This window comes from Athene cunicularia (assembly GCF_003259725.1).
Source record: "Athene cunicularia isolate RWA chromosome 2 unlocalized genomic scaffold, athCun1 chr2_part1, whole genome shotgun sequence".
NCBI classification, from domain to species: Eukaryota; Metazoa; Chordata; class Aves; order Strigiformes; family Strigidae; genus Athene; species Athene cunicularia.
In genome coordinates this window covers 140,051,327-140,064,934 of record NW_020799095.1, presented here as the reverse complement: position 1 = coordinate 140,064,934, position 13,608 = coordinate 140,051,327, and the positions used below count along the sequence as shown (strand labels likewise).

The 13,608-nt window shown below is 37.7% G+C and overlaps 1 protein-coding gene across 1 annotated transcript in view; it reads left to right on the top strand.

Moving 5' to 3' along the window:
* MRPL13 (mitochondrial ribosomal protein L13) overlaps positions 1-12,958 on the top strand; it is a 34,122-nt gene extending 21,164 nt beyond the window's left edge. Inside the window, 1 exon segment of the mRNA XM_026841516.1 lies at positions 12,396-12,958. Coding sequence (XP_026697317.1) covers positions 12,396-12,420 — 25 coding nt within the window. The 3' untranslated portion in view covers positions 12,421-12,958.
* Positions 12,959-13,608: the final 650 nt, after the last annotated feature.

The following is a 13,608-nucleotide window of genomic DNA, read 5'->3' as shown; positions in this document are numbered from 1 at the left end:
CACACCATAGACAAATATAGGTTATCCAAGTGGAACACTAAAACAGAGAAATGGTTTTTAAGGGAAGTACCGGTCCAGTGTGGAAACCTAGCAAGTAGTTTGTTTTTCAGAGTGGAGAGTCTTTCCATCACCCCTCCTTCCCCAACAGACTTTATGATAAGACATCAGGCAGGATCCTGCTCCACGAAAGCAGAGAATTAAATGTCAGAATATTTCCAATCAAAGAGATTTCCTTTGCGCATTCTTTCCTTTTATCCCTATCCAGAACCAGTTGACTTCCAAAATCGTGCAGAGCTTCTTCTTTAGGTCCTCAACTGACATAAATGTGGTGGAAAACCACGTAGATACAGGGAAGTTAAATTATGTCTTTTCCAGGTACATTTAGAATGGAGAAAGATCAAAAACTACTTCCTTTGACAGAGTTTGATTTTTGTAGCTTCTTACCATGAATGAAACCATTATTTCAAGTGTTTGGAGTTTCAGATTGTATGTCTTTTAAATGAGTTTTAAACAGAAATCAACAGTCATGTATGACTAAGAAAACAATCCTGTTCCATAAAAGCAGATACACATCAGATTCATGTGTAAATTTTCCTGGTTTATACCATCTTAAAGCTGTTTAACCGTCTAGGTGTATATATATGGTTTTAGACAGTTTTAAAGGCAGGAAATTGTATTTGAAAAAGTATTTGAATAAGAATGTTACCAAATATATAGAACAGCAGCTCTGTGTTGTTCCAGTCAGATGGGTGCATTCCTGAGAGTTTCCCTTAAGAAAGCAGAGCCATCTGATTTCCAGGAGTGTACTCGGGCTGGTGCTGATGTGCATACTGAGAGCCTGTTCCACTGCCAGTCTTAATAGGAGCCCTCCTCGGGCCATGGCCAGACAGCTTTTCACTTGTCTTTCTGGGAAAGAAAGTTCTGAACACATTTGACATTTTTAAAACTTGATGTATTGTAAACTCTGAAATATGGTTTAAGAAAACCGAACACCTTTTTAACGTTTATTTTTCTGAGGAACTCGCCTGATTTTTGGCCCCCATCTGTACATCCTGCTTTGAGTCAGGGAATTGCAGAACCTGGTCTGAAGCTGTAATTTTGTTTCAGCTGAACAGCATGGGCTGGTCAGGGTCCCAGTACTGGGACATCCCCCATGGCATGTCACAACAAATTCCTAGTAGTTCATCAGTAATGCTCCATGGCTTTGAAAGCAGAGAATCACAATGTTCTCAGAAAGAAAAGTTTGTAGGTGATGAAACACAATCATGTTGGGCACTTAGGAACTGCAGATGGTTCTAATAATCCTCTTACACTTCTGTGCTAATGATAACAGTGGTTGTAACTTCCAGTTCCTCCCTAGCTTTGTGTTCGTTAGAGCTAGCTTTGCCAAACTCAGGCAACCTGAAGCCTGCTGCTGATGTTCTAGCAAACAAATTTGTAGGCATTGGTAGACAGAAAGGCTTTGGGATTAAGAGAGCCTCTCAGTTGCAGTTGCCCTTTCTGTTTGCAGTTATCTTGTAAGACAACAGTAGTTGTCTTCCCAATTCTATGGTTTGTAGTGTAAGTTCCTAATTTTAGTCAAACTATTTCTGGGATGTACTAGTAACAGCTGAAGAAGGCGACAGAAATATCCTGGATATTTGGCTGAAATGATGTTATAAACAGTACTTTTATAAATGTAAGGTGCTGGCAGTTTTACTATATGAAGTATTTTTGTCTGTTAACTTCTTCAGGTAACTTTGCAGGGCATCACCCCCAAAAGACACCTCACATTATATTGGATACAAAAATATTTGGAGTATTTCCAGTGATGTGCTGTGTTACAAAGATTATAATGTGCAGTTAATACCAAGTTTGTAAAATATTTTTTGTTCTACAATGAAATGTAAGGTATAATAAATGAAAAATTGAGGCTGGTTAATCCAGATATATGGAGAAGCTCAGAAAAAAAAAAAACCATAAAGATTGCTCCAAAGATGGTGAAGTCTTGAGCAATTTTTATAAGGACCATCTTGCACTTATTCATGAGCCTTTAAAAATTCTGCACTGAAATAAAAATAATCCACCCATTTTCTTAATTCCAACTTAGTTGCAGAGTATGTCTACAGCTTTTGGGGGTTTGAATTGGTTTTGTAGTGTGCCTCATGTCCTGTGTTTGATTATTGTCTTGGGCTGTGGGGTATTTCTTTAAAAAATAACTATGGCCCCTCCAACTTGAGCGCTCATCTTCTCTCACAAAGTAGGGCCAGCATGTATCAGTGTTCAGAGAAGAGGTGGCCAACATAAACTTCTGTGAAGGACTTGAGCCAGTCTTACTTTTTCCTAAACCAGAAACTGTATAAACCAGGAAAAAGATATCCTGCCAATACAGCCCAATCCTGTTCCAATGTACTCTTTGAGGAATCCCTCTGGAAGTTAATTTTCTGTGGCTTTTTTGGTTCTCAGTAGGAATTCCAGTAACTAACTGTAGATCATTAACCTCTATTACAATCTGGGAACTATCATTGGTAACTTTTTTTCATAGTAAGGGCATAAAAATATCTCATTAGTTTTCTTTTAGAATTTAACTTAACAAAGGTCTTAAAGGTAATAGTCTCACATTTCAGGCTACCATAGCTGGATCTAAATTCCTGGGGACAAAAAGCCACACAGATATTTAAGAAGGAAATTGCTCTCATCTACATTAGATTTTAACCACAAGCAGCAACTGGATACTAATTGAGAAGGATCAGTACCTTAATCATCTTAGAAATCTGACAAATTAATGTTCAGATTGATTAGACTATTTAAATGAATTACTGGCTTTTCTCTAGCATGCATAAAACACATCAGTGCTACTGATTCTCATACCCTTTACCTGGGAGCATCTTCCAGTGTAGCTAAAACTAGAGTTGAAGGTAAGAGATTTAATAAATACCTAACTGGGCACTTTTACTTCAGATGAAGAGGCTCTCAAAAAGAAAGTTACAAAGCTACTTTCCCCTTCCCTTAAATTCTGTTGATCTCATATGTGAGAACAGAAACAAAATTAATGGGAATTGAACAAGAAATACGAGAATGGTTGTGTATGATACTGTAGAACTACTTGCCCAGATTAAATTAGAATTAGATTATTTTTTAATTGCTCTTTTTTATAAATGTCTAGATTTACTTTTTTCACCTCTGGTGCTGACAGTAAGTCTGGAAAGCATTTCACTATGCCTTTACCCACTTCTCTGTTTATTTGAGGAATAACGTAATTGTTTGGACAAAGTCAAGTGTACAGTGCTGTTCTTTCTAGAGTCCTACAGCTTTTAGCAGAATATATCACCCTTTCATTTGCAAAAAGCATCATCCTGCCAAGATGAAGTTCACATGTACACATGAAGTTCACATTGATTTAAATCATTTTGCAGAGAGAATTCATATAATCCACGTCAGAATCTGGGATTGATGGTAATTTTTAAAGAGATTAGTTCAGTTTTGCTTAATTTGTTTTTAGGAAAACTGGGGTTGTGACCAGTTTATTTTAAATTGTAATAAGCCATTGTTATGTACTATAATAAGCATATTAGCATTGGTTTAGATTTTTACTTAAACAGGATTTTAAAAAATTAAAACAAATGCTAGTTTTATGTAGAAAAAAACCTAAGTCGAGGACCATAAAAGATTTGTCTTAAGTTTTGTGTGTGCAGGAAAGAGTTAGTCACTATAGCTGTACTGACACTAACAGTGTCAGTAAATCCACCTTTTCTCACTCGGTTTTGTTACTAAATGCAGCTTCTCTTACTGGGGTTTATTCTCCCAAGTGAAATAAGTTATACTTGCAGAAATGCCTTTTATTCAAGATGGTAGTCTGCCTGAGAACTACGCCAATATGGAAAAGATTCTTTTGCCCCCAAACAGAGCAAGAAGTTCACACTTTAGAGTAGACCAAGGTGCTTATTGGAAATTTAATGATAGTTTAATGATAATTAGCTGTTTCACTGATTATTTTACCACAGATAGAGCTACCTCTTGATAGTGGGTACATCTTGAGTAGAAAAACGATTCAACTCCCCCCGGCTCCAAACACTGGTGATACTTGAGTGTAACCACATAATTTGGTTTTACAGAGAATGATAGCCGTGTCTAATCCTTGGTTTTTGATTTACTAGTATGATTAGTCAAACAGATGAAATGTGTTCAGAAATCCCCTTTAGCTATAGTGCACTTACCTAATAGCTGTTGACTTTGGCACAACTTGCAAAGTGTACCTGAAAACTATATATATTCCTCTGGTTTTGGAGATTACAGTAAATTTTGGCTCTGTGATGAAGTCTGTCTTTTAAGTTTCCCTATAAGAATGAATCTTAAGATACTCAAAAGTTTTATAGTTGCATTAATACATTAACCATAAAAAGTAGATCAGATAGACTGCAAATTTCATCTGTGTATTGTGCAACAGTTTTATACAAAAAAATATAATTTGCAACCTTTTGTTATAAGAAAAGGCTAAAAAACACCTATTGTCATTAATAAGCAGATGTGAAAGATGAGCCATAGAATTATCCTGTGTAAGCAGCAGACTGTCATCAGTTAGCAATAATCCCACATTCCTGTGATTGTGCTTTCCATAAATATGAAGAACATTACAGTAATACAGATCTAGTGTGCCGGCTAGCTCAGAGTAATTGGATCGTAGACTGGCTAAGGGCTAGATAGTGGCGTGATCAATCCACAAGTCTTTTGATTAATTGGTCTTCCCCTACCTTTTGTTAGAAACCATGCTGTTTATAAACTACTAAAAAATACATTTATGAGCCAGTGGGTATCATTGGTTAACTACTTAACAAACTTGGGGATAATTTAGAAGTACTTTAGCACTAATTAAACTACAGTTCTTTGTGTGTTTCACATTTTCAGCCAAGCTTGAATATTTTTTAGCCCTGTTGTTACTTAGAATTCTTGAAATCTGTGTAGAAAAATCAGAGCTTTTGAAAAACTACACAGTCATTTAGCTGTTTGGGGAACTCTCCACTGTTCTTCAGGAATCAAGGGGAAAAAATAAAAAAAAAAGAGAAAAAAATCCAGCAGGGAAAAAAGTCTGTTATAGCAGCCACAGACCTAAAATCCTCTGGGCATGAGTTACTCTTAAAACGTTTTGATAACTGTGAGTTAAGACTGATACTTTTGTTGGATAACCCATGCAATTGGAAATACTACCAGACGTTAAATTTCTTAAGTAATAGGGAGTGTTGCACAGACTGTGAATGGAAAAGATGGATGTTCCTTTCATACAGGATGGTTATTAGTTTTTATGGGGGTTTTGATGCATCTGGAGTGTTTTTTTTCTCATTCATGGAAGTGGTGAAGTCTTAACAGAATTCTAAGCCTATCCTTTTCAACTTTTGCTCTTGTACCACAGCTTTCATCTTTTTGTCCGTTTATTAGTGTGCAGCGTTAGTTAGCCGTAAGGCACTGACCTTTTACAGTGCTGATGCAAGGTTAAATCCTTTCTGAACACTCATTGTTATTGCTAGTGAGATTGCAGAAAGTACAGGGAGCTCTGGCGCTCTGGGTCACATTCTCCAAGGGTGAGATAATTGCCTGCAGGTTAAGTGAAAAATGCAATTTGAGATCTTCCGAAGCTTCCAAACCAGGTGTGCGTTGCTGAGTCAAGAGCAGGTATTGACAGGTCACTTCTTCTGCAGCACTGACAATCTTATTCCTTCACAGGGGCAGCTTCGAAACCATTAGTTAGCAGTCATGAATACAGGCTTGCAAGCACACAAATGACTGTAGTAACTCCATGAAATTTGATTTTGTATAATGTCTTTTGAAATGCCTCAGACAATGCAGTGTAACAACAAAACTTCTGAGTAGAGATTTTTTTTATGGAGAGATGACTAACCAGTTTTTTTGAGCTTGAAAGAAGATAAAGTCATGTTACAAGGCAATTTTATCAGCAGCATGTAGCTGAAAAAACTAGGTAGATGTGTAACTTCTTTTGGAAGAAGGAAGAGCAATATCTATTATAAATTATACTGTTATGACTAATCCACATACATTTAGAAGTTCTAAGAGAGAATAATTAGGATTAAAATACATAGTTTTGAAGTGGTATTCTGACTTAAAAATGAAGAGAATGTGTTTTTTAAAGGCTTGTCTGATAATCAAAATGCTGTAAAGGATTGTAAAATAACTTCTTTTCATATAAAATAGACAGTGTCATGTATTACTCTGGAGCCTTAGCCTTATTATTTCTTTGAGGCAAGTAATGCTATTTTTTTCATCTGTCTGCTCTGAGGACTGTATTGCAAAGTGTTCTGTTGCTTGCCTAGAAATAAGGCCATGAAGTTGGCCTAGATATTTTTGAAATCAAAATAGTTGCAGTAAAATGCAGACTGGTGATTACTTAGATTTGGCCTTCACAGAGCAACACACCCCCCTTATTTTATTTTATTATTTCTGAGGCTGTTTTATCTCCACAAAACATTGCTAGGCGAAGGGAAACATCTTTGTTGGAATGTGCTGACAAGAATTTAATAAAGACAGAACTGTGCAGTGAGGCTGTTCAGAATTGATGGAAATAAATATTCACTCCAGGAGTTGAAAATTGAACACATTTAACTTTTGGAAAGGGTCTCTGTTCTGCCTACTTTCACAGGAAAAATACCCTAGGAAGACCACATTTCACATCATACCAAAAAAGAATATTGAATATTTGGGGGGGAAAGGGGGGTGTTCCATCATAGTTACAACTGTGCAAGTAGGTCTTTTTATACTGTTCATTTCTGTTTGCCATCTGAGATATTCAGAGGCTGAGGTCATAGCTTCATGAGCATTTCTTCTGGCAAGAAGGCTATTTTTTAAGTATTATCCCTCACTTTTCCTGCCTTTCCATTCTGTTTGTGTAGCAATAGAATAAAGAGAATGAGGGAACTGACCTACATTAAAGATAACCTTGGTTTATGTAGCAGCATGAAGTGGTGTATGTTAGAATTCATGGGGGTTGTTAGGGAAGCTGCTTGAGTTGTTCTTCTAACATGTATGATAACCAAACTTCAGTATTAATTTAGCACGGGCAATTTAAGCTCCATTTGGAATAAATAAAATGGGTCTTGTCTTAAAGGATTTTGGGGAAGCCCTGCCTTTCATCATGACTTGAAGAGACTTACCTCCTTAGGCTAAACCTTGCCATTGTGAATTCTGTCTTCAGTGTCTGTGCAGATTTCACACAGATACAGTTCTGTCAGAAAAGCAGTTCTAACTGTGTCATTGTATTAGAGCAGACCAGCTGCTTGTAAAGGTCCTCTGGAGGTTATCTGGTCCAATCCCTTAGCTCACTCAGGGCTGCTTAGAGCCAGTTGCCCAGGACCATATGTCCAGACAGCTTTTGAGTATCTCCACGGATGGAGACTCCACGTTTCTGGGCAACCTGCTTCAGTGCTCAGTCACCCTCACACTAAAAAAGTGTTTCCTGATGTTCAGACAGTACATCCTGTGTTTCAGTTTGTGGCCATTGCCTCTGGTCCTGTTGCTGGGCTCCACTGAAAAGAGCCTGGCTCTGTCCTCTCTGCACCCTCTCAGGTATTTATAGACTTTGATGAAATCCTCCTGAGCCTTCTCCAGGCTGAACAGTCACAGCGCTCTCAGCCTGTCCTCATATGTGAGGTGCTCCAGTCCCATAATCATCTTCGTGGCCCTTTACTGGATTTCCAGTATGCCCATGTCTCGCTTGTACTGCAGAGCCCAGAACTGAACACAGTACTCCAGGTGTGGCACATTATTTCTGAGAATTTAAATAACTGTTCCATTTGATCCTTAATTCCCGCCAGCATTTTGCATATTCTGTTGAGTGGTTCAGATCCAGCCTTTAACAGTTTGTTCACAAGTGGACATTTTATCCTTTATACACAGTGACAGTTAGCCCGTGATTTTCATTACATTCAAATAATTATGAAAGCATGTTGAGATTCACAAAGCCCTATAATAAGGATGTTCAGTTCCTTTATCTTTAGAATATGAAACAAGCTTCTCTTAATTTTATAAATCAGTTGTGCTATTCCTCTCTCTGCTCTGCTGAGCCTGTAATGCTGCAGACTGCATATAGAGTCTTCATGGGCCACAGGCAGTCACAGATCCCTTTCTTGGAGATCACTTTGTGTTTGCTAATTGCATGCTGAAAATAGTTTGTAGTAGTGAGCCAGGAAGAACTGGCTTCCCACTATTTTCTTCTTAATATTTTATTCAGAATCTGTTGATATCTTGGAATAAGTTATAAAGAGGCAGAACAGGAAGTTGAGAACTTTTGTTTTCTAATCTTGAGACAATGATGTAATATATTTAAGGATTTTTCAATGAAGATTATTTAATCTTAATTCCCATTTTGAAATTAATATTTACAGTTCAGTCTTGTTAATCTGCCTTCAGTTCTGTTTTCTCTTACACTCTGAATAACTTGTTTCCTGAGTAAATACAAAGTTTTATTTCTGCTTTCTACAGAATTGTAAACTGGAAATGTCACAGGACCGCAGTAGTTTTAACTATATGATTTATAATATATCATATGCAACAGTAGCATTACTCCTGTCAGTGATAGAGCTTCTCTGATGTGGAGTTTATGGTGGAAGCTCAAAAGACACAAACTGTAAGTGCATATAGATATATATGATATGATTTTGATGTTTTAAGGAGGCTTTTGGCTTACTTTGTTACATAATGGAACTTAGTTTCAGAATTATTTTTTTTTTTAAAGGCATTCACATTCACTCCTGATATTGTACTCTTTCTCTGTATTGTAGACTGGATTAACACTTGCTGAAATTATTACAATTAACAGCTGGCACTGATTAAGAGATAAGAATAGCAGTCCTTTTCAAAATGAAGGCAAATTCAAGGCTATTTAGTGATTTGACATATTTGAGTAGAAAAGCTTTGTAGACTATTGTTTTATAAAGAGGTATGCTCAGGTATATGTGAGGGAAATCCGAGTATAGAATAGACTGAATCAGACCTACCGTGCCTCCATAGAAAACCTTAGCCTGTCTTCTAGGGTTTAGTTTGACCTCAGTCTTACTTCTTGAAGTGGGAACAAAGCAGAAAATTTATAGTTTCCCTGTAAATGGGAAAACTGTCTTGGTCCATTTGATTTCTTTAGTGATCAAGAGCGTGGGGCTGGCATCTGTACCAAAAGACAACATTTGTTTGGAATACCTTAATTCTGCAGTTCTGAGAAGACAAAAGCGCTACCAGTTACAGTGGGGACCACTGAGAACCTTTTGCTTACTGTGGAAAAAACTGATCCTATGAACTGCACAGATGCGCAGGCTTATCTGGTTTGTAAGGTTCAGTGACTGTGGGTTGCCAAAATTTTACGTCAACTGTATTCCTCTTCTGATAGCTGTGAGCCTGGAAAAAAGTTGGGAGAATTAAAAGATCTAAAATCTGTAACTAGTTTAGGATCATCTCTTCAGTGTCTTTTACTCAATTGTAAAGGATTTGTTGAGAGAGAAGCACTGAGAGGCGTGGTGGAATTGGATGTCAATTTAATTTGCGGAGTATTTTGCCTAGAATTCACTGGACTCTGTCTTAATGCTTTTTATGTGCTGTATAAAATGTTAGTGGGACAATTACTTTTTTTAATGTGCTTTGGTGGCAGACATCTGCTGCACAGACTAATGTTGCATATTTTCAGTGAACCCATCCATAATACTTTGCCTTTCAGCATAGATTTCAGAAATGCTAGTTACTGCATTCTGCCTCCTATTTCTCCTGTCTTGGAGCCTGCTGTCAATATACAGCAATTATTTTTTTTCCCCCAAGAATGTTACCTTTTACAAAAAAACCCAACAGCTATGTGAAGTCTTGCCTTTGGGTGAATTTCTGAACCATCTCTTCTAGGAGATACCATTTCCTTGGTTCCAAATGCATAATCCCAGTGCTCTGCTGAGGAAGGGCAAAGCGCTGCCATCAAAGGACACTCTTGCATGGATTTATGTCATTTATCAATGAGCAGTTATCCACTGATGTTCACAAGTAGTTCATAATTCTTTCTGAGTAGACAAGGTTTTTGTGGGTTCATATTCTTCAGCTGACAAAATATTTATTTCCCAAAGGCAGTGTTTTTCAAGGCTTAATGAAGACTCTTTAAAGGCAGAGATTGTGGCCTCCAAAAGCCAAGTACTAGTAGGCAGAAAAGCCTACTATGGCAATAGAAAAGGCTTTAAAAACTTTTGTATTTATTCACACAAGTGTTTCAGTGTAGAAAATCCTACCTTTAAGCTTCATTAACTTTGTAAGACTGCAAACTAAGAGCCCAGTGTTTTATGCATTTAACTTTTAAGGCAGTGAGCATTAACGCTGAAATGCAGATTACAAGAAAGAAAAAAAGGGGGAGGTTTTCACCGCAGAATAAGAACTGTGAGACCCTTAGCTCTGCTGCACTCCAACATAACCCTAGATTGAAGTGTTAAATGTGCCATTCGAAGAAAAATGCAAAATACTTTGAGCAATGTGTAAGAGGATGAATTGGCCTATAAAAAAAGAGTGATAACTATAAGGTGCAAGACAATGATGTCTTTACCATGCTGCACCTCTAAAACCCTTCAGCACTGGCCCACCTGTCTAGGATAGATGCCGTGATAAAACTTCTAAAGGCACTGCTGAGACTTTCTCAAAATCCCACTCTCTTAATACGGCACAGTGTGATATAATGCGATATATATTCTGGTATGCGGGGATGTGATCTGAGTTACAAAATGTGGAATGTGTCTGAGAACTGAAATCCAGGATTTTAGGAAACGTGACTTGACTTTGCAGTGCATTCTTGCCATCAAACGTGGAGTATGTTCAAGTCCAGCGTTAAGTATGTAAACAATGGGTATCGTACTTACAGCAGTTCTTTCATGCACAAGAGATACATGTCCAAATGTTAGTACAGAATATGCCATTTAAATGGAAAACAAAGAAGCTTATGATTCATTACAGTATGAACACTAGCTTGTCGTCATAGTTGTTCTCTAAAATTCATATAATCATCAAATTTCATGTTAGACTTGAAATAGCACAGTCTGAATTCCAGAGTTGCTTTCACAATAAGAACCTATAGGCTTGTACAGGAATTGCATGAATAACCTCACTTTGCAGTGCTATTGGTTGAAAAACACTAGATCTGCAACGTAAGATTTTAATGACTAATTAAGTGTTAGATTTCCATATGGCATCTCTGCAGCCATCTAAAATCTGTCTCCAAAGTAAGCTCCCTGCTTCCATTGCTATCTGCTTTTAATTTGCATTGATGAACAGAATTAATGATAAAATTTATCACCACTGTAAATTTCACTTGGTTTACTGTTTTGGTTTATTGTTGTGGATTGGAGCCTTTCCTGAATTCCAGACTGTTTTCATTCAACTTCACAGCAAATCCGCTGACCCTGTATCCCATTACATGCTTACAAAACCTTGGTTATTACATCTCTTGTTCAGTTCTAGTGAGACCTAGTTCACATTACCTGGTTTGACTTGTATATGCAAGAAGCAATCAGAAGAGTCAAGAACAAAGGGCCGCTGTATTTGGGGCAGGTCGTACTGTCGTGGGCAGTGTGTTAGCGTGGGGTGCAGTGTGCTGTGAGGAGCAGCCCGCTGACGCCGTGCGCACGCGCTGTGCACCCCAGGCACGGCAGGGACCTGTACTGTTCCCTTTTTTTAGAAGTGGCTGGGCAGAGACCTAACTTCTCTCCAGGACCTGTTAGGGATGTGGGCTTGCATCTAGCCTTCAAACGTAGCATTCTTCTAAAGCCCATGATCTAGTCTGAACCTTGTAGGTTCAGGGAGAATGTGGTTTCTGCGGCCGGTGGATGTGTGGCAGGCAGGGAGAGTGACATACTTTTGGATGGGAAATGGCAGAGGATTACAAACAACGCTCTGTTGTCTGAGTGGTTTCTGCATTTGTCACCCAAGCAGAAGGGATTACAGAACCTTTAAGATTTTAGGTTTTCTTTAAATCACCAGTCTTAATTATTCTAGTAGTGTTGTGGTGGACTATGCTGTTAACTTAAAACTTGCTATCTTATGCACGGGTTACTAATTTTTTAGAAGTGGAGAAAAATTAATATTCATGTTTAAAGTCATTGTGAGACTGCATTTGCTTAAAGATGCTATTTGTTTTGCTTTGGAAAATAGGAGTGGCTCATAAGAAACACCTTGACTAGTCCCAATATCTGTAAATTCTTAGAGATCTTAATAAACGTCTTTGATTTGTTCTGTCTTTCTTCTGTAATCCAGAAAATACTATTCTTCATCAGCACAAAACCTTCAAGCACCAGAATAAGGAAATAAACATAGATATGGCTGTTACTGCATCCTTAAAGCAAAGTCACTGCAATTCCCATATATTTCTTAAAGCAACTTTTTTTTTTTTTTTTTTTCCCCAGACCTAAAGATTTTCGAAGGAAGTAATAACAATAAAAGAAGTGCCATTGGGAATGTCTCTCCTCCTTGAAAAGAAGTTATTTTTAACATGGAAGCATCTGTGCATCTCAGTCAACCCTTCTGTACAGAATGTTTTTGACAGGTGTTGTATTTGGAAAGATTATAAAAATTATTGTATTTGAAACAGTTAAGAAGAGATACTACTTTGTTAATACCAACTGTACTCTGTTGTATGATCTGATATTTAATTACATTTATTTTCATTCTATTATTAAAGAATTGATACATTTGTAATGAATATTTACATCTCACGGAAACAGTACATTGTTTGCTGAAATGAAGTATCTCGCTCTAAAAGTTGCAAAACTTGAATTCCATGAAGTAAGAGCAGTGAATATTTCTGGTCACATTGTTCCCATGAACAGCTCACTGTCAGTAATTGATCTGATTTGCTCTTTGGCAAAACAGGTGATGCATCCTTAGAGTGTAATGAGTGTGAGAATGCCAGTCTTAGTTCAGAAAAAGGGAATTGTTGGTGTAGAACTCATTCTGTCTTTGGGGATGTAAAAAAACCCAATGGCTTGAGCTGTTTATTATTTCTGTAACAGACTATGCAGTTCTTCTGAAAGCCTTTTCTAGAATGCAGGGGGGGGGTATACTGTATGGCATTAATGGTGAGATGTTGCTTGAATGCATGTCTGTGCGGGCCTGCAGTTTCCTTGTTTTTAGGTGACTATACCCACTGAATTTACTGTGGTGGTGCTAAGCAAAAGCAAACTTACTTCAGAGCCGAATTACACCAAAACCACAACTCTTCAGAGAAAGCAATGCAAGTACCAAACGTGCATGTGTGCGTACTGGAGTCCTGTTAAGAGATATAAAAAATATTATTAAAAGATGCATCTTGGAGGAATGAGGAGGTGGTGAGATTTGTGAAGGTCATTTTTTTATGTCTTGTTGGAATTTATCTTGCAATCTTTAGCAACCTTCTAGAAAGAGTTTTTCCACACAATGTGCTTCGTCTGTGGTTTAGCCTCTTCGTTGTGACCAAAGAAGTATTTTGTCACCAACCATAATTTTTCATCCTGAAGCTTTGGCCATCTTTTGATGTGCTATCCCACATGGTGTGCTTGGCACACTGAAAAGGAAGCCGGGGGAAATCAGTCTGTGCTACAGAAGGCCTGTGTGCTACAGGGAGGAGACTGCAGCATTTTA